This window comes from Sinocyclocheilus rhinocerous, unplaced genomic scaffold (genome assembly GCF_001515625.1).
Source record: "Sinocyclocheilus rhinocerous isolate Xijiao unplaced genomic scaffold, SAMN03320098_v1.1 scaffold2808, whole genome shotgun sequence".
NCBI classification, from domain to species: domain Eukaryota; kingdom Metazoa; phylum Chordata; class Actinopteri; order Cypriniformes; family Cyprinidae; genus Sinocyclocheilus; species Sinocyclocheilus rhinocerous.
In genome coordinates this window covers 10,990-32,046 of record NW_015624540.1, presented here as the reverse complement: position 1 = coordinate 32,046, position 21,057 = coordinate 10,990, and the positions used below count along the sequence as shown (strand labels likewise).

The window sequence follows — 21,057 nt, the reverse complement described above, 5'->3', positions numbered from 1 at the left end:
TTCATTTAGATTATTTGACGTTAAATGCATCATATAAGTCACTTTGGAATAAATCACAGTAGGCCTATGTATCATGATAAAAAAAAGCGACTTTACAGTCTGGAAATACTTTAGGCTATAGCAAATTATTTTGCGGAACCCCTATAACTTTAAGAACCACTGGTCTACACAGAAGAAATACCTGTCTAGACTCTGCCCCAGTACGAGTTGTGTCGAGCTATTCATTAGTCTGTTTGATGAGAAAAATATGAAATTGTGCGCACTGGATAGCTGGCCAATCAGAGCACACCTCGCTTTTCAGACTGATGAGCTTTGTAAAAATCGACGCGTTTCAGAAAGGCGGGGCATAAAGGAGAAGAAATGATGTACAGTATGTGGAAAATAATGTGTTTTTTGAACCTTAAACCACATAAACACATTTCATTACTCCAAATACACAAAATAATGTTCTTTTTAGCAACATCATATGACCCCTTTAACTGCTTTTATTGATTCAACGTGACTAATAAGCACACGATTATGACAATATATGTTTATCTGAGTTATTATTATTATTATAATGTTCATTAAAATAAAGTATATTTATAATGCAATGCCTTTATTACTGCTTAGAATATTGCGTAACTTGTCAGTGAACTACGGCTCTGTGTAGTAAATGCTGCTCCATCTAAAAGCACGTGATGATGATTTACTGCTGATTACAGAACCAGCTTTACTAAAATGCGCATGACAATCGCATTCGATTAATCGTGCAGCCCTGGTGTACAATAGTAATTCCATGTTGTATTTTGAGGTAGCTTGGAATACCATGTAAATACAGTGGTTGATATGCTAATCATTTATTTTCATGGTAAATATCAAAATATTATGGTATTGCCATTGCTTTGGTTCAGTCATAACTCCAGTTATTCCAAACCTGTATGAATTTCTTTTAGTTGTTGGACACAAAAGAAGATATTTTGAAAAATGTTTGGTAGCCATTGACTATGGTAGCCATACTATGTAAGTAAATGGCTACCATCAGTTACTTGGTTACCAACCTTCTTCAAAATATCTTCTTTTGTGTCCAACAGATAAAAGAAATTCATACAGGTTAGGAACAATTTGAGGGTGAGTAAATGATAAACAAATTTTCATTTTTGGGTGAACTATCACTTTAAACAGTCATACGAGGGTCTTGTTTGTTTGATTAATTTTCATATGTTCAGATGGCATGCCAGGTTCCTCAGACGTCACTCTTCCAAATGGTCTGCACTCCAGTCATGTGGGTAGGTACTTCCTTTTTTGGTTAACTTTTACAATGTGTCCGAATGTAATGATGAAGTTCCACTAAGGTGCCAGTCTATTTAAAGAACACACATTAAACATGTGATTTACTTCCCTGCACGCTGTGCAATTCTACTTACTTGAGAGATAAGATTACAAACCATTCACAAATCAGGTGAATGTTTTTAAAGGGCTGGATGTGTATATAATTTACTGTAATTTACTGTATTATGGGCATGAAGCCATCAAGTTGTCACTATACTGTACTGCACTTGTATATGTAGCATATAAATGAAAGTAGCTGAGAATGTGGCAGATCCTGTATGTGTGTTTATACAGTACGTCTCTGTGTGTTAATCACTGATGTTGATTGGTGTGGTCAGGATGCGAGGTCATGACCTCTTGCAGGACAACCTGATCTCCTTATCCACCACTAGTCCTTTCTGTGTTCCTGATTTGTCTGTTAATGAAATGCTCCAGGTTAAAGACTAGTGAAGCTCTATGCTGTCATTTACTATAGAAAATAATTTATATGTTTCTCAGTTGAAAAAAGGGAAAAAGAAATGTTTAGAATGCATTTAAATGGTTTAAAGTCAGAAATTATATATATATATATATATATATATTCATTCAGATGAGTTATACAATATGTTTATATACAATAAAAATGAATGTGTTTTTTCTATAAGATTATTAAAAGTTTGGGGTCAGTTTTTTTCAGGAATTTAATACTTTTCTTCAGTAAGGATAATTTGAAGTGACAGTAAAGACATTTAAAAGGTTATAAATGATGTTATTTTAAATTGTTTTTGTATTGTAGTTTTGATCAAATAAATGCAGCCTTGATGCAACACAAGAGACTTCTTCAAAGAACATTAAAAAATCTTACTGACCCCAAACATTTGAAACTTAGTGTACATGCAAATAATATTTTTCAATTTTTTTAATTCTTTTATCCTTACTGATCCTCCCCACCCGAGGTGTACCTTTTTGACGTTAGCACACAGTTTTAACCTATACCTCACCCAAATTTTAAATAATATCCCTTTTTGCTGTGCCTCATTCAGCCAATGGATTTGTTGGCAGTTCAGAAGGAAACCGTATGGGAAGAGTTGTTTCTGCAAATTCTCAAGCGTCGTCTACAGTGGGCCGCAAACCTGATCTCAGAGTGCTCATTCCTCCTGTGTGCAAGGGCACTGTCTCTTCACTGGTGAGAGTTTCTTTTGTCTGCCATCAACAACATGTCTGCAGTATGCCAGTGAAACATCCTGAAATCATTAGACAATGAGAAAGTATTGACCTGTCTGAAACTGTCCTTAAATCTATTTCTTGCCAGCCGCAAGAGGAAGGAGAGGAACATTTGGTAAGAGGAATTTGATAATATTTTATTCAGAAAAGCTTTTCAAAAATGACTCATTAACTAGGTCATAAAAATGTAGGAAAATCAGTTTTGTTACAGCTGCCTTGTGTTTAACAGTTACATGCTATAAGGCCATCTAGTGGTTCAGTGAAACATTACAATCAAAGCGTACACTGAAACTTTATAAACTGCTCAGTTTATAGTTAAAACAAATATTTAACTGAAAAACTAGTCCCAACGATTATTTAGACATTTAAGACACATCTGTATATATATTTTGTTGTATTTTATTTTTGCTTCGCTTCTCTTTGTTCTGTTCTGTTCTGTTTTCTTTTCTTTTTGTTTTGCTCCATTATTTTATTGTTCTGTTCTGTTTGTTTTTTGTTCTGTTTTTTATTTTATTTTATCTTATTTTTGTTTTGCTTTGTTTTGTTCTGTTCCAATTTCTCTTTTTTTTGTTCCATTCATTTAATTATTTCGTTTTATTTTTGCTTTGCTTTGTTCTATTTGTTTTATTTTGTCTCTTGTTTTGAGTTCTGTTCTGTTCATTTTGTTTATTTTATTTTATTATTTTGTTTCGCTTTGTTTGTTCTGTTCTGTTTTGTTTTTCATTTAATATAGTGACATTTAGTCATTTTAAGTATGGCTAAAGTGCCCAGATTTGTTGGTGCTGTTTATGTTAGCTAATTAGCTGCACTTATTCATAATATCCGCTCCAATTTTCTGCATTATTTTGCAAAGTGATGTATGGTAGTCTGCTTACTCTGGCAGTGCAGTATGATGTATCAACACTGATGATTTTGAAGAAAAAACATGAAAATTAATGAATAATGAGTATAGACTGAATACAGTGTTATTGTTGTCTGTAAGCAGCTTTTTCCATCACACAAATCAGCCCCTGTTGTTTCCACCGTGTTTTTCGTTTATTTAAACCTCAGCAAATAGACAACTCTCAGTCCAGCCAATCACTGACCACGCCTGTGGTATCCGTGGCAACCCCCAGTCTGCATCCTCAGGGCCTTGTGTACTCAGCCATGACCTCATCATTCAGTACAGGTATATAGTTGACCTATACATAATAAATCATCTAATAATACTAGATTCTGGACCTCGTGACACTACTGAATGACTATTTTACTATTTAACTCTTTCGTTTCTTATAGATTTTGCCTTGAGCAGTACAGAGCCCAGTTCTTTACACAGCTTCAGTTCACCAGATGCTGTCACAGCAGCACCAGGGTCTTCATGGAAACACAGCCAACATGGTCAGCCAGGCTTCAGTGCTCAGAGGTGAGATTGTGGGATTGAGGGGTGATGCCACATTATAGCATGCATTTCCTTCATTCACCCATTGGTGTTAAAGTGTTAGACTGCAGACAGATTTTATACCTGATTTGAAATATACTTCATGTTTCAAAAGTTAAACAATGTATTAAATCTGGTCAGAGTTACTTTGACTAGCTGGAAAAGCAGGTTTACGAAACTGGACAGAGTCTAGGTAAAAGCCATACCAGTTTTAGATGGTCAGGCCCCTGATCTATAATAGGTCAGTGGATCAGGCTCTTTTTTGTTGGTTTAAATAGCCCAGGCAGGTCCCACCTAACTCAGCTTGTCAACTACCTAAACCAGCGTTCATAAAGCATTTTACTTTTTTTTAAGTATTTTTTGTTTCACAGACAGTTACATTTATTATTTTTGCTAACATTTTATTCTTTAGAATAACCCGCATTTATGAATAATGCAATAATAAATCATCTAATAATACTAGATTCTGGACCTCGTGACACTACTGAATGACTATTTTACTATTTAACTCTTTCGTTTCTTATAGATTTTGCCTTGAGCAGTACAGAGCCCAGTTCTTTACACAGCTTCAGTTCACCAGATGCTGTCACAGCAGCACCAGGGTCTTCATGGAAACACAGCCAACATGGTCAGCCAGGCTTCAGTGCTCAGAGGTGAGATTGTGGGATTGAGGGGTGATGCCACATTATAGCATGCATTTCCTTCATTCACCCATTGGTGTTAAAGTGTTAGACTGCAGACAGATTTTATACCTGATTTGAAATATACTTCATGTTTCAAAAGTTAAACAATGTATTAAATCTGGTCAGAGTTACTTTGACTAGCTGGAAAAGCAGGTTTACGAAACTGGACAGAGTCTAGGTAAAAGCCATACCAGTTTTAGATGGTCAGGCCCCTGATCTATAATAGGTCAGTGGATCAGGCTCTTTTTTGTTGGTTTAAATAGCCCAGGCAGGTCCCACCTAACTCAGCTTGTCAACTACCTAAACCAGCGTTCATAAAGCATTTGACTTTTTTTTAAAGTATTTTTTGTTTCACAGACAGTTACATTTATTATTTTTGCTAACATTTTATTCTTTAGAATAACCCACATTTATGAATAATGCACAGTAAGACCAATAATACTAAATGTAAAACATAATGTCTTTAACTAGATGTAAATTTTGTTTTCATGTTGACTTCAAGACATTCACTTCTGTTGGTGAGTTTGGGATTGGTATTTTTTAATGTTATCTCTCATGTCTCTTATGCTCACCAATGCTGCATTTATTACATCAAAAACACAGTCAAAAACACTAATATTGTGAAATATTATAAAAAAAAATATTTGAATATATTCTATTTGAATATATTTTCAAATGTAATTTATTCCTGTGACGCAAAGCTGAATTTTCAGCATCATTACTGCAGTCTTCAGTGTCACATGATCTTCAGAAATCATTCTAATATGCTGATTGGCTGCTCAAGAATAATTATTTTCAATGCTGAAACCAGTTGTGCTGCTTAATATTTTTGTGGAAAAATTATAATAATTATAATATTTTTTTTTGGGATGAGTTCTTTGATAAATAGAAAGATATAATAATAATTATAATAGAAATTGATAAATAGAAAGTTATTATAATAATTATATATATATTTTTTTTTTTGGATGAGTTCTTTGATAAATAGAAAGTTTAAAAGAACAGCATTAAACATTATGTCTTTACTGTCACCTTTGATCAATTAAATGCATTTTTGCTGACTTAAAGTATTCATTTCTTTCAAAACGTGAGAAGTCTTGGTGACCCCAAACTTTTGAACAGTATTGTAAATAACATAGTACTAATAACCATCCTTGTTCTCTCCAGAATCACACGACCACAAGTTCAGGCCTCTGACTCTTCCACCAACTCCATCAGCATCAAATCAGAGCCCATCTCCCCTCCCAGAGAGCATGCCGGCTACTCGATCTACCCCACCATCCACACCAGGCCTCGGCCCAACTCCAGACAAGAAGTGGGCCGCTCTCCTGCCGAGAGCTTCAGCTCTTCTGGGAGTTCATATGAGGGTAGTGACCGTGAGGACCAGCGGCTGGACTCTCACACAGTCGCCGCTACATCAGGACAAAGCAGTCGATCATCACCAGAGACAGAGAACCAGGAAGATCCCTCAGTCAAACGCATGCGCACAGAGAGCTGGGTAACTTAGGATGGCATTTTTTTTAAAATTACATTTCGGATATGCAGACTGCTGTTGTAGCACATGTAGTGCAACAAACATAAAGTGCTGCTTTAGAAGTGTGAAGAAGTGTCTCTGAAAAAGAAATACAAAGACAGTTATTGTAAATGTGTGCGTTCCGTTTGTATTGTTTTAGGATTTTAATATTGATAAAAATCTAAGTTATGAAGTGTCTGACACATTTTTGTCAATAGAGGGTTAGCTGTGCTGCATTATTTGCAGTACATAATTTTTTGCAAGCCAAATGTGTTATTTTATCTTTTGTATGTTTATCTGAATCCTCAATCAAAGCCATATAAATATTGATAGGGATTTACTATTTGCTGTCATTTAGTGTATGAGTTTGATGCCCTAGTGATCATAATTTTTAAAAGACATTTCATTTTGTTTCATTTTTGTGCTATAGGGGAAAAAAAAACCCAGTTTGAAATGGCAAACTTAATCTTCCGTGGAGTGTTTACTTGTCTGTCAAGTTTTAGATGAACCTCAGGTATCTTGCATTTCAATCATCAACTGGCAGCCAAATGACACTTTCAGTTCTTTCAAGATTTGTGGAGAACAGATGATAAAATGGCCCAAAAATGATTGATTAATTCGATTTATTAATGTAACCAACCACCTTGCAACGACGTAGTGGGTGATAAAATTAGCTAATCATAAATTTGACTTTTGTTCTTAAAACCACAATCCCTCTATAAGAGAACACACTATAAACGTCATATTCACACAAAAAAATATCTAAATATTTGTGAATTAGATGTTTAATATCATTTACACAATGTGAATACTGATACTACCTGAAAATACCTGATTACACAAGCATTTAAAAAATATATGAAAAGTATTTAAATGTCTTTTATAGTGTTTTTATCCATTATTCTGATTCTGCTGAATGTGATGGGGATGCTGTAAAGGAACCGTCGAGCTTTATAGCCATTTTCTAGTTGTTTTGTGAACATTAAACTCACAGTCTCCGATGAGACGTTTAGGTATTTTGCTGCTAATACCAGGTTTTATTTGACAGCTGTTGCTCTTTACTGACACAGGATGTTTGTTAGGCCAATGCCTTTAAAATCTTCCTTCATGCCATAAAATCATTTTTCTCTGATGCCAATGCATTCTGTGGAACTCTATTAGTTGTCTCCGTTTTTTCTCAAATCAAGCCGACCCCTTTATTGTTTGTAAACCTGTTAAATGGCAATAAACATCATATTATTCCCTTCTGTTGCTGTCTGCATGGTTTAACTGCTTTAGAGCTATAAAAGGTTTCATCTATATAATAATTAACTAGGTCATTCACTTCTGTAGAAGGCTGTTTATGGTATTTTACAGGATGTGAATTCTTTGATGATGTTTGAGGTTTTTTCCTCATCACCACAGCGTGCAGAGATGACATTGTTCCCACCATTTTCACATTTGTTTTGCATTGAACTGCTGGGGGGAAACATGTTTAAAACCATAACTTCACTAGTTTTAAATTTAGTCAAAGAGATTTTCTTGAGTGATCAGAACTCTTTGCATAATGCTTTGAATTACATTTGAAACATTCATTCAGTGTGTTTATTGCATCAGTTGCAAAGAAGATACAGTAAAACGTATTTAGCTGATTCAAGAGATGTTACATCTGGATCAACCTGGGGTGCCCCAAAATGTGATATAAATGTATAATTAAACCTGTAAGCTTGTAGTTACTCGATCCTTTAATAACCACTAGATCCCTACATAGTACCACGAATTACTGCATCAAAACAAACTAAACTTAATTCGCCCAGTACTCATTCTTACTTGAGACTGTTTTATTTTGCAGATCGTATTTGAGCACAATTGTCATTCCCATAATGTCAAGATGTAATATACACAGCGGGAAGAAAACATGCAGAGAGTTTGTTTATATGCCAGTTAATGATAACGTTATCTCACAACTGGAAAATAATTATTAGCAGCCATACTGTTACGAGAATAGACTCAGATTACAAACTGATCCATGTGACTGACAGATCACAGCAGCCTTGTTTCATACGGGCCAAAGAACGACCCCGCCGGGCAACAAATCTATTTCTTATGGAACAATGCGTGTGTTTCTCCAGGGGGCGCCTGGTGGCTCGGAAAGCACAATTCTCCATTGAGTCCCGTTCAAATCTCAGTAGCATTTTTATATTTTTCAAGACATTTCTACACTAAATGTATAATCGTTTCAATTTTGGTTGAAATTCTTAATTGTCTCGCAAATGAAAACGCATCCCATCAATCTGTATAAAACCATTTAGCTGGTTATCTCAAACGAAGGTGAACGGTGCGTCCTTAGCAGCGCTGAGAAAAGTAACACGTGTCACGTGACAGCGCTGCACGCGTGATAGTTTCCCAGCGTTCTAGACATTCCATTTAAAACTTAAAGAATGGCACTGAGAAACGTTCATAAGGATTACATATTCAATTAATAGTTAAATCAGCAGATTTGTTTTTTAGACCCAGCCTACCTGCCCAATTAAGGGCAACTTCCGGGCCAGAAATATCAGCTCATGAATCATGCTAATCGCCGTTCTACCTACTTGTTGGATTTCGGTCGCTCATTAGTGAAGTCTTGCTGCATTACTCATGTCACTCGTACTAGTGTAGGAAGTTAGTGAAAGCACTGCTGTGAACACATGGGATGTTTTCTCTTTGATCCAAAACGTCTTTGGTTTAAAGGAAATGGATTAAACCCTGAGCTCAGGTAGGAATACGTCTGATACAGTGATTTATTCAAATGAATGTCTATATATTCAAATAAATGAACACGAAATGTTTGAATCATCTATCTGTTGGGACTGTCCCACTAAGTAAATGTGCATGCCTTGCTTTTAATTCATTTTTTGTGACATTTGCAATGTGTCTTGCAATTTTTGTTTACCTTAATTTGTGAACACTCCAAATTGTGCAAACGTTGTGACAAATATTGTGATATGATTCGTCATAATGCATGTGCTTCCGTTATCTCTTTGTTTCATAACTGCTGCATTTTTCACATTTTTAGTTGTCACTTTGCAAACAGTAATAGATCCTTCTTTGTGGAAGTGAATGTTGTTTCATTGTTTGTGTTGGTGGAGGGACAATGTGTGTGTTATTTTGTCTTCAGCCCTGTTGAAAAAACAGCATATGCTGGTTAGGTATGTTTTGACGCTGGGATGCTGGTTTAAGCTGGTCCTTTGCTGGTTTAAGCTGGTCCTTTTGCTGGTTTATGCTGGTCCTTTTGCTGGTTTATGCTGGTCATGTGCTGGCAAAGGACCAGCATAAACCAGCAAAAGACCAGCTTAAACCAGCAAAGGACCAGTTTAAACCAGCAAAAGACCAGCAAAAAAACAGCATAAACCAGCAAAGGACCAGCTTAAACCAGCATCCCAGCGTCAAAACATACCTAACCAGCATATGCTGTTTTTTTCAACAGGAAAAAATAATAGTGTTGACATGTTCCTTTGAGAGTTTAAAAAGCTAAAAAGTATTTTCTTGTGCTTGGAATGGTCTTACATTACCTTCCTTTTACAGAGCACTAGAACAGGTTTCACATGAAAATTCATTGGTCAAAATGTGTGGGAACCAGACATCCTGTACTATATTTGAAAATGCACCCCAGTTGTTGATTTTGGCCTGAATTCTTTTGCTTTATATTATCATTAGTATCTAAACATAACAATCATATATGGAGGAAACTAAACAAACTCAGGTGTGCACATGTGCAGATGGATTGTAAATATCATATAGCATTGCTCTGACAGCTGCATGTGGCTCTAGACTCACTGTACAGCTGGGACAGAGCCTGACTGTACAAGTGAATGAAGTGATAATATTGGACCAAACAGAGGAAGTGTGTTTGAAGCATTATAAAAGCCGCATCGATGCCATAGCCTTAACGGTTAGCTCAAACCCAACTTTACGACCAGCTTTATTTACTTAAAAGTTAATGATTATATGCAGTTTGAGTAAGTGGTTGTATCTCATCATGTCTACTTTAGCTGATGTCGGTGTGTCTGTTGTGCTCGATATCAGTGTAGTCATCAACAGATCTTCTTTTATTGGTCGCCATATTTGAAAGGTTTTCAATGTAATGCAACATTTAGAATTTTCAAACACTGATTTCTTAGAATTAGCCTTTGTCCAAGAGATTTTTTTAGGATGTGTTATGTTATCGTTAACTGCAAAGTGAAAGTGTTCATGAAATGTGATGTAAATAGACTTTTGCAATATTGGATGTTTTCTGAAATTTGATTGGAAAATATTGTAGTTATTACATTTCATTATAGTTCCTCAAGTAATTGTAAAGGGTTTATGTTAGTTCCTCAAAGTGTCATCTCAAATAATAAATTGTGCAAGACTGTATAGTTACACTTAAGAATAACATAGAAGAAAGTCTTGAATCTTGCTGTCTAGTATGTTAATCTTGATCAAACTATTTAGCATGATAGTTTTGAAGTAAATTTGACACTGACCAAGAATTATCTGTGGTGTTTCTCAAAAACCACTACTGTGATATTACCTAGCTATTTCCTCCAAATGGTTAGTTGGCTGTAATCCAGTGCCTGATAATATATCAGACTGTATTGGGAGATGCATCCCAGACAGGTTCAGTTTTTGAGTAAGATTTGTAGTGCCGCAAAGTGCCATTATGGCAGATTTAGAGGATTCTTGTCATGTAAGCATGATATCCTGACGCTTTAAACCTTCAGTTCATGTTTAAATCCATGAAAGGATTATGCAGCTATTGCTTTTTAGAAATAATTAGTATATCTATACACTACATGCATGCTATTACTCCAGTCTTCAGTGTCACGTAATCCTTCAGAAATCATTCTAGTATGCTGATTTGGTGTTTAAGAAACATTTCTTATTATTATTATTATTATTGGAAACAGTGAAAACCGTGTTAAATTTTTTCAGTATTCTTTGATGAATAAAAAAAACATTAGAAAAGCATTTATTTCAAATAGATTTTTTTTGATGCCATTGCCTTTACTGTCACTTTTGATCAATTTAACTAATACTTACTGAATAAAAGTGTTCATTTCTGGAAAAGATAGATAGATAGATATAGGGCTGCACGATTAATCGAATGCGATTGTTATGCGCATTTAAATATTAATTTTAAAAAAAGTGCTGTCATAATACAGTATAACAGGTTTAATAACTTTTTTTTCTTATAACAAAAATAACTGAACATTTAAATGCAATAAAGCAATACAGAAAATTTTAAGTTAATTTAATTTAAGTTAAAATTTAATTTAAGTTAAAAGTTTTACACAGATTAAAGTGCAAAAGAACTATAGACCAATAGGTATCACTTTACAATAAGACCTCATTAGTTAACCTTAGTTAATGCATTAACATTCACAATGAGCAATAGCTACATTTGCTACAGAAGTTATTAATCTTTGTTTAAAAAATACAAGTCTTAGTTCATGTTAGCTCATTAAATAACACAGTTGCAACTTTCGATTTTAACAACCTGTTATTAAATATTAGAATACCTAAGATTAATGAATGTTCAAAAGAATTTTTCATTGGCAGTTTATGCTAACTAATGAATTAACTAATGTTAACTAATGAAGCCCTAATGTAAACTGTGACCGAACAATAAAGAATCAAAACACTTTCAAACAATATCTAGGGCATGTTGTAGTCCAAATTAAAATGTAAAAAAAAGTTTGAAAATAAATAGCCTATTAAGTCTAAATATTTAAGTATTTGGTGCTGTGATGAACATCATAGCAAATACACAAATCTGAATGGCTATTTAAATCATTTAAACATGATTCAGAAACAGAAAGTAGTGCAGCTGCTTTGTTTACAGGGTTTCCGGGGTAGAAACTGTAATAATAGTAATAATAATCTTAATAATTAAAACGATAATGATAAACAAAATCTGTATTGCCAGAAATTGCTGTACTTGGTTGACAAAGCTTGTCACCTCCATAAATCTAGATATTGCTTTTTGTCTTTTTATGACTCACACAACACACATATTTTGCTAAATGCAGCTTAAAGGATTTTTTAAAACATGTTATACTCTCTAGTTCCCAAGTGTTTGTGCATTTGAAATATTCTGGTATGGTATTCTTTTTTTCTCTTCTTAGACCACAAGCATTGCTACTGTCAGTGGTTATAGGGTGTTCTGTGTGCTCGCTTACAAACCCAACTCAAAAAAGCCCATCCCAAGTCTTTTTGTCATTATTTGACAGGCAACAATTGTGACGCAGATGACTTTGAAGCATAATAGCAGCTCAGTCGCTCATCATTTGCATCATTCATGTCCGCTCTGAAGTTTAATACTTCTTTGGGTCAGGTTTGTTGAGTAACCCTATGAGCAATAATATTAGTGATGCTTGCCTTAGTAATCACCTGTGTCTCTTTTCCATTATCACTGATGTGTGAAAAAACCCTGATGTATAGCTGTACAGTCAAATTATCCTTCCACACAAAGACAGAGGGATGAGCGTATGGCTTGAATTACAGCCACAACATGTTAGGCCTGTTTTAAACAAATGAAAAACTGACTTTGGAGAAATCATGGCTTAGATGACACTGTGGACCATGAATCATAGTGCAGATTTATCGAAAGTCTAACATGTATGTTCTTGATTGATTGTTCTCTCCTCAACTGAGAAAGGAACCGAAAAAATCAATATGTAAGCACGGCAAATGTTTGGTCCCTTATAGACGATTAACATATCTGGCACATTATTTTAGAATATGTTTCCTGGAGCCTCTAACAAAACATAATTTATATTTATGCATATTACTCTATATATGTGAGTGTGTGTGTATGTGTTTAAGTAATATAATGTACTGCATTTTAGAAAAAAGTACAAATCACCAAACACTAACACAATGTACAATGTATAAATACAAATATTTCTTTATTGGGTTTAGTGAAATGGTAATGCTCTATAACGCAGATGTCATTTACAGCATAGCATCTGTTTATGCAAGGTGGGATTTTCTGTCATCAACACAAAAAAATTCTGAAATTCTTTTGTGTAATATAATGTACTGCATTTTAGAAAAAAGTACAAATCACCAAACACTAACACAATGTACAATTTATAAATACAAATATTTCTTTATTGGGTTTAGTGAAATGGTAATGCTCTATAACGCAGATGTCATTTACAGCATAGCATCTGTTTATGCAAGGTGGGATTTTCTGTCAGCAACACACAAATTCTGAAATTCTTTGTTTTTTGTTATTTATTTTAAATTTGGGTAGATAAAATACTTTTGGAAAGTTATATAATATATAAATAATATATAATAACATAATATCTAAAAATATTTTAAATTACTGTACATTTATTTTGCATGCAGCCTTAATGAAATCCTGTATGTTTGTATGAATTGAGAGACTACGTGAAATGTTTGTACTTTAAAAAAATTAATTTGTCAACCACAGGAGCATTTAAAAGGAACTAGTAAAAGAAAAGTTGTTAAAATGGGGATTAAAACTCATAAGCAGTGATAAAGAGTTATAGGATCTAAGACGAACACAATTGAAGCTAATTTAAAATACATTTGTATGAAAATGTTTGGTTTAATGGTAGATCAAGTTACATAAATAAACATGCACATTGAACACAGTTTAAACAAGGTTTATTGACATTACAGTCTGCTGATATTAACAGTGTTTAAGGTCATCTGACACAATTTTTCCACAGGTGAAAGTAAGCATGATATTTTTCATATTCAGTTGACTTAACCTGCTAATACTAGCAAGCCAGTGCATAATAAGCCTGTTAGTTTCGCCTGAAATTATTTTCATTACATTTATTCATTTGGCAGACGCTTTTATCCAAAGCGACTTACAGTTAAGGAATACAACAAGCGATTTACCATAAGATGGCAATAAACACGAGAAGTGCCTGTTATACAAGGTTTCAGTCATCGTTCAAAATGGTAAAAAGCTAGGACAGGTGGATAATAAGTGAACAGAAAAAATGAAGGCATATAATTTTGTTGTTGTTATTATTATTATTATTGGAGGTAGTTAGATGCTCAAGGAAGAGATGTATTTTCAGTTGTTTCTTGAAGATTGTGAGGGATTCGGCTGACTGGATGGAGTTAGGTCAGTCCACCAACAGGGAACGGTGAAAGAAAACGTCCTTGAGAGTGATTCTGTGCCTCTCTGCGATGGGACATGAGCCGCTGCTCGGTTACCGACCGCAGGCTTCTGGAGGGGATGTAGACGCATAGGACAGAGCGGAGGTAGGAGTGTGCGGAGTCCGTGGCTGTTCTGTAGGCAAGCACCAATGACTAGAACTTGATGCGAGCCACAACTGGAAGCCAGTTCAGAGAGATGAGAAGTGGTGTGACATGGGCTCCTTGAAAACAAGACGTGCTGATCCCTGAGGAACCCCAGTGACCAGTTGATGTGATTCAGGTCCTCAAGACACCCTGAAGGACCAAACTGTGAGGTAAGACTCAAACCAGTGGAGTGCAGTTCCGGTGATGCCCAGCGATGAGAGGGTGGACAGAAGGATTTGATGATTAACAGTGTTGAATGCAGTAGATAGATCTAGGAGAATGAGAACTGAAGATCTGGACTCAGCTCTGCATTTCGTAGCGCTTCAGTGACTGACAGCAAGGCGGTTTCAGTTGAATGGCCACTTTTAAATCCAGATTGGTTATTGTCCAGCTGTTTTTTTTTTTTTTTTTTTGTGAGAGGAAAGAAGGCACTTCGTTGAAAACTTGGTTGCATTCAAGTGACTTTGTTATGAAAGGGAGGAGAGACACGGGTCTGTAGCTGTCAACAAGTGAGGTGTCTAGTGTAGGTTTTTTAAGCAGTGGGGTTACCCGAGCCTGCTTGAATGCAGTGGGGAAAAATGCCTGTTAGAAGAGATGTGTTGATGATGTGTGTGAGTGAAGGCAGAAGTGCAGGGGAAATAGCTTGTAGGGGATTGGGTCTAGAGGACAGGTGGTAGGTTGGCTGGAGAGAATAGGTTGAGAGACTTCATCTTCTCTAAGAGGAGAGAAGATGGTCAGCTGTGTGAGTGTTTGATGTGAGTTCCTGGGTGAGTGGAGCTGAGAACTGACTGCTGATGGGTGTGGTTTTGTTTGTGAAGTAATTAGCAAAATCGTCAGCTGTTAAAGAGATGGTGGGAGGTGGGGGACAAAGGAAAGTATTGAATGTTTTGGAGAGTTTCCTTGTGTCAATTCACATCTAATGATGCAAATTGGGGGTGGGAAGAGAGGATGATACCACTGAGGAAAGTCAAGAAGGAGATAGAAACCTTAGGTTTCGTCTAAACGAAACTGGCAGAGGGGTTGGTGGTGCGGAAGAAGGAAATGATCCGAGACATGCAAGAGTTTGACCAAGATGTTGTCTGTGATACAATTGCATGTAAAGAAAGATCGAGTTGGTTACCTGATTTATGGGTGCCTGGGCTGTTGAGCGCCGAAGGTCGAAAGAGGCTATAGGAGAGAGTGGAAGTTAGCTGCAAGTGGCTTCTCAAGGTAGATGTCACCAAAAAGTACTAGAGGGCTGTCATCCTCATGGAGTGGGGACAGCAGCATATCCAGTTCTTCTAGAAAGTTGCCCAGCTGATCTGGTGGGCGATAAATTACCACAATGTGGATTTTTACAGGGGGTGTGACTGTAACGGCATGAAATTCAAAGGAGGTTTTGTTCAAGGTATAAGAGCATATGAGGTATTTCTAGATTTTGGAAATGAGGAGACCAGTATCCCCACCTCTCCCAACCTGACAGGGGCGTCGGTGAAAGAGAAGCTGTTGGAAAGAGCAGCAGGGGTTGCTGTGTCTTCAGGTTTAATCCACGTCTCAGTCAAGCCTAAGAGGCTAAGATAAAGTCAGCTTTGTTTGACAGCTGACTGACAATTCCAGAGGCCCATAGAAAAGGGTGCAATAGAAGAAGTGTGGATAGGACACAGGTTAGCATGATTGCGCCGTGTACTGCGTGTTGTGTAAGAGTGTTTCTCTTGAGAGACAACAGGAATATAATGGAAGCACTTGCTGAAAGTGGTGGAGATAGGAAAGGAAAGTAAGTAGAATAAAGGAAAGATACTACTGTGCATTGCCGGTGTCGTCGCACAGGTAGAGTCGCAGGTCTTTACCTCATCGGTCTTCACATGAGGAGGGCTGACGCTTCCATGCCAGCAAACCGACTCCACTTGAATACACAGCTTAACCCACTTGAATGAATACAGCTTTCCACGCCTCTAATTAGCACAGCAAAGCCTATAGCACGCAAATGGCTTGAAATCAAAACTACTGTGGTACAGTTTGCCACTAAAGTGCAAATTAACAGGTAGCAAAAAGTCTTTTTGTAGATTCTAATTACAGCTAACAGCAAACAACATGCACAATCAGCAAAATGTAAAAAATAATAAAAAAGCAGTAAATGAATGAATCCTCCCTACTAGCAGATATGTATTCTAAACGACAGAAACTAAGCAAAACACTTACGCAGGGGTGGCTAGATGACTCTGTGACATCACATGAAAAAGGAAAGTGATTAAATTGTACTTTGTTTTTGTTTTTTGTAATTGTAATTATGTGCACTGATTAATAATTCCAAAGTCCTTTTAAGGCAGGTTAGTTTATCTCAAAAACTACTTGGCGAGATTATGTTTCAGTAACATATTTCAAATCATCAATAAACTCTTAACAGGTAACTCTACTCTAACACTAACAGGTGTAGCTTCTTCAGCTCAAATCAGTAGACTTTCATTCCTACTCCCACAAATACCAGTTCTCCTGTTCATTTCTCTGTGATTGGTCAATCTCCTCCACTTTTACTCTCATTGTAAGACTTGGAGCATGTGCTATGAAAGTAAATAGGGTCAGTTTTGATTTCATGTTGACTTTTAAGTTGGATTTGCAAATGTGGATGCCAAATTTAATCATGCCATTGCAACAATTTTGTGTTTATGTACTTTCTCGTATTGTCCTTGCAGGTCTTGATCACAAGCCAGCTCTAGTGTGTGAGAGAGAGGCCTTTACGACCAACTTGCGAAATTCACACACTCCAACACCCTTCTCATGGAGGACAAAAAGTCTATGATTGGCAGTTTGCGCCAAAAAGCCAAACTCTTTCGATACTCGCGGGTTGGCAACGACAAAAACCCCAACAAGCCGGAGGTGAGGGAAGAGCGTTTGTTGGACCAGCGGATGAGCACATCTGTCATGGACGTCCTGCAGAGGAGTCGGATGTCCTCCCTAAAAAGCCCCACCCACCAGCAGCCAGCTGACCTCCGGACATCCTCTGCCTGCAACAGTAGCCCAGACTCCCCCCTCAGCGTGACTCTGCGAAAGAGAGGGGGCGGCACCGGCCTCTCTGATTCTCTAGACTCGACCGGCTGGCTGTCACAGGAGCCAGTCACGGATGCCCCATGTGAACACAACATCTCCAAGTCCACAGATGAGATGGATCAGGTGCTGCGTTTGAGGGACACGCAGCTTCCTTCATCAGAGAGCTTGGCTGAGGTAAAACATGCCAGTGATCTTGATCTATCGGTTGGGTTAATCATCAAGGGAGGGAGGAAGTTTTCTGCAACTCTGAGATTGTTACACAAACCTGTTTGCATTTGATGCTTTTGGTGAACTTAGTACTTCCTTATGTTCTTTTCATTTTTATCAACTGCATATTTCATAAAGGTCACACAGAAAACGTAAGTTTTTTTTTTGGAATGGATTGCAGTTGCGTGCTTTTCTGGTAGAATTCACTGCATTGGCATGCTGTTAGCATTTTAACTTAAATGAAAAATAATTCAAGTTAGACAACGCAAAGTTTTTCACCATCTTCTGTTTTGCCTTCTCACCTCCGGAGAACAGTGCGAAGCATCACACTATTGTGAAATGCAGTTCCTCTGAACATGAGCAGGTCATCACTGCAGGAACTTGCCATAACATTTCAAAGCCCAAGAATGTGGTAACACACATTTACAGCAGACGGATGCTTCTCCATTTGTTTAAAATGCAAATGACCAGCCGGGAAGTGTCATGCTACCTATACGGTACTGTACGGCACCAAAAATAACACACAAATGGAGATCTTTCATGGTCAGGTGGAGGTAGATGCTTTGTTAGCTATGTAACGCTGTTGCATTGGTGATCTTTCACATTTATTTTAGTAGAGGTATCATATTTTGTGATGCTGGATAGCATGCGAGAATATTTGCTTTTACAGGTGAGTCAGCTACTCATTTTTCAAGGTGATTCGGTTTGTAATATCTTAAACACTGAATCACCTGATGTTGAAAGATTTTTCAGTAAGGAAGGAAAACCCTACACTTCGCTTTGTTTTTAAAAGAACTTGATCTTTAAAAGCTTTTAGAGTAAGCTAATTTACAAGTGTATTATACCCAAGTAATGTATGCGTTTTTGAGGTTTCCTAGCAGTGGAAACTTTAATTCCACAAGTTCTTTGTTTATGTGGCTTAGCATTCGCTCTCCCTGGGGTTAAGGAATTTTTAATAAAGGTATTAAGAAAGATGACCTTCAGTGTTATTCTAGAAATATGTGCCATGAAATCAGGAGTCGCCAAGATAAAACAAAACTCTTTTTAACTACTAGAGACTGACTTTGGATGAATGAGGAAATCTCTTTACACCATTGATTCGTGAATTGGTAGCTTTTTTGATCATATCTAGTACAGTTTTTGACTCTGTTTGGGAAACAGAAGCCGCATTTCAACAGAAATGGTTCAGATACGTTCTCCATACATGACAACGAGCACAATAATGTAAGTATTAACATGTTTGGATTGTGCAAGTGTGTATTATTTTGTTGTGTTTAAGTCTACTATTACATGATATCAGAAGACACTTAGTAGGGTGCATGCAGCTGACATTGTACTTTAAACCCACTGAAATGGACCATACCGTGCGTAATCGTGTTCTGACATTGAAAGCTCAAGGTTTGCTTCCTGACCATGTGAAAGTTAAATAAAACACCATTTTACCATGGTAGTTGATGGTGCTCCCTAGTACTAGTACTGTTTATTTGGCAAGTTAACAAATACTTTTTTAAATTTTTTTTAATTCAGCACAAAACTTGTAATTCCTAAAGGAAATAGCAGTGCTTTTAAGGTTGCGAATTAATAGTTGCATGTTGTTGTTCTGTGTAAATGAAATGCTGCTGTACTGTTTTATGATAGCCATGCTGTCAGCATGCATCAGAATTTAATATGAAACTAATAATGCAGTTTGGTATGCAAATCAATGTACGCTACTTTTCAAACGTTTTTTTTTTTTTAAAGAAAGGGATACTTCAACAAGGATAAAGTAAATTGATCAAAAGTGGCAGAGACATTTATAATGTTACAAAAGATTTCTAATTCAAATAAATGCTGTTGTTATCAAAGAATGCTGAAAAAATCTGCGTTTTCACTAATATTAAGCGCCACTAATATTAATTCTTTTCAACATTGATGATAATAAGAAATGAGCGCTGTGAATGATTTCTGAAGGATCATGTGAAAATCATCTGAAAATTCAGTTTTGCCATCACAGGAATAAATTACATTTTAAAATATACTGACATAGAAAACAGTTATTTTAAATTGTAATAATATTTCACAATAGTACTGTTTTTATTGTGTTTTTGGTCAAATTAATGCAGCCTTGGTGAGCATATGAGACTTTCAAAAACCTAAAAAAATCTTACAGGCTCCAAACTGCATAATAATCCTATTACTGTTAGTCAATGGGAGAACATTCTAAAAATAAGTATAAAGTAGTAAAAAAAAGAAGTAAGGGGGGTAAGGCCACTTGCGAGCACTATAAAAAGAGAGCGTGTTTGGAATGAATGAATGACGCATTTATATATGGTGTATATTTGGTGCATTTATATGATGTAACTGGTCACCACTTCTAGGTTTTTTCCCTACTTTTAGGTTTTTATGAGTTCACAAATGACAAAACAGAATGACAAAAACTGTTGCTTAAAATAGTTTTAATTATAGCATGTCACACTGTTGTCAGTGCTCGACATGTCACATCAACTACCCAGATATAGTGTCCAAATGACCCATGTAAAAGCTTGTGGTATGGCTCTCTCATTTATTTTATTTTTTATTTTTTAAATCAGATTCTGGACATGAAGACCGAATCAGCTGGAGTGAATGAGCATCAGAGGGAAGCTCAGAGAACGTATCTGCTCACTATAAACCTGAAGGAGGGCCATGGACTGGTCATTAGAGACCGCTGTGGTGAGTGTCAAATATCTGTGCATAAACACAACACACCCTGAAACACTACACACATCCTCCATTTGAATAACAATCAGTGGTTTTTGTATTAGTGCTTATTTGTTAAAGGTGTACCCATCGGTGGGAGTTAACGCAGCCCAGCAAAATGTGATTGTAGTGCAGATGCGTTAACGTGACGTGTGTTTTTGCCAATATCAAAATACTTCCTTCCACACTGTGTAGAGACAAATGTAAATAAGCTTTCAAAACATTGCTCTGTTTGTTTGAGTGCTCTAACATGTCTACGAAAGCAATAAGCCCCAAGAAGCCGTGGTTTACAGTGAATTTATAACAGCTAAGGGGCGCGGAGTGCCTAAAACCCCCTTAGCTGTTATAAATTCACTGTAAACCACGGCTTCTTGGGGCTTATTGCTTTCGTAGACATGTTAGAGCACTCAAACAAACAGAGCAATGTTTTGAAAGCTTATTTACATTTGTCTCTACACAGTGTGGAAGGAAGTATTTTGATATTGGCAAAAACACACGTCACGTTAACGCATCTGCACTACAATCACATTTTGCTGGGCTGCGTTAACTCCCACCGATGGGTACACCTTTAACAAATAAGCACTAATACAAAAACCACTGATTGTTATTAAAATATAGGGCTGTGTGTAGCGTTTCAGGGTGTGTTGCGTTTATACACAGATATCTGACACTCACCGCAGCGGTGAGTG

At 36.5% G+C, this 21,057-nt stretch overlaps 3 protein-coding genes across 3 annotated transcripts in view; all 3 read left to right on the top strand.

The window, feature by feature from the left end:
- The window catches only part of LOC107741036 (myocyte-specific enhancer factor 2A-like), a 14,893-nt gene extending 10,973 nt beyond the window's left edge, over window positions 1-3,920 (top strand). Inside the window, exons 6-10 of the mRNA XM_016553618.1 lie at window positions 1,209-1,268; window positions 2,334-2,476; window positions 2,603-2,629; window positions 3,565-3,682; window positions 3,790-3,920. Coding sequence (XP_016409104.1) covers window positions 1,209-1,268; window positions 2,334-2,476; window positions 2,603-2,629; window positions 3,565-3,682; window positions 3,790-3,920 — 479 coding nt within the window. The remainder of the gene's footprint in view (window positions 1-1,208; window positions 1,269-2,333; window positions 2,477-2,602; window positions 2,630-3,564; window positions 3,683-3,789) is intronic.
- A 35-nt stretch (window positions 3,921-3,955) lies between these two features.
- LOC107741029 (myocyte-specific enhancer factor 2A-like) lies at window positions 3,956-7,344 on the top strand. The gene is made up of 3 exons (XM_016553605.1): window positions 3,956-3,980; window positions 4,458-4,584; window positions 5,782-7,344. Exons 1-3 carry the CDS (start codon window positions 3,956-3,958, stop codon window positions 6,119-6,121), a joined length of 492 nt encoding a protein of 163 aa, XP_016409091.1. The 3' UTR covers window positions 6,122-7,344.
- A 1,371-nt stretch (window positions 7,345-8,715) lies between these two features.
- Window positions 8,716-21,057, top strand: part of LOC107741017 (multiple C2 and transmembrane domain-containing protein 2-like) — a gene marked incomplete at its 3' end in the record, with an annotated part of 21,096 nt that continues 8,754 nt past the window's right edge. The window contains exons 1-4 of the mRNA XM_016553597.1: window positions 8,716-8,864; window positions 17,089-17,617; window positions 18,812-18,874; window positions 20,221-20,341. Coding sequence (XP_016409083.1) covers window positions 17,174-17,617; window positions 18,812-18,874; window positions 20,221-20,341 — 628 coding nt within the window. The remainder of the gene's footprint in view (window positions 8,865-17,088; window positions 17,618-18,811; window positions 18,875-20,220; window positions 20,342-21,057) is intronic.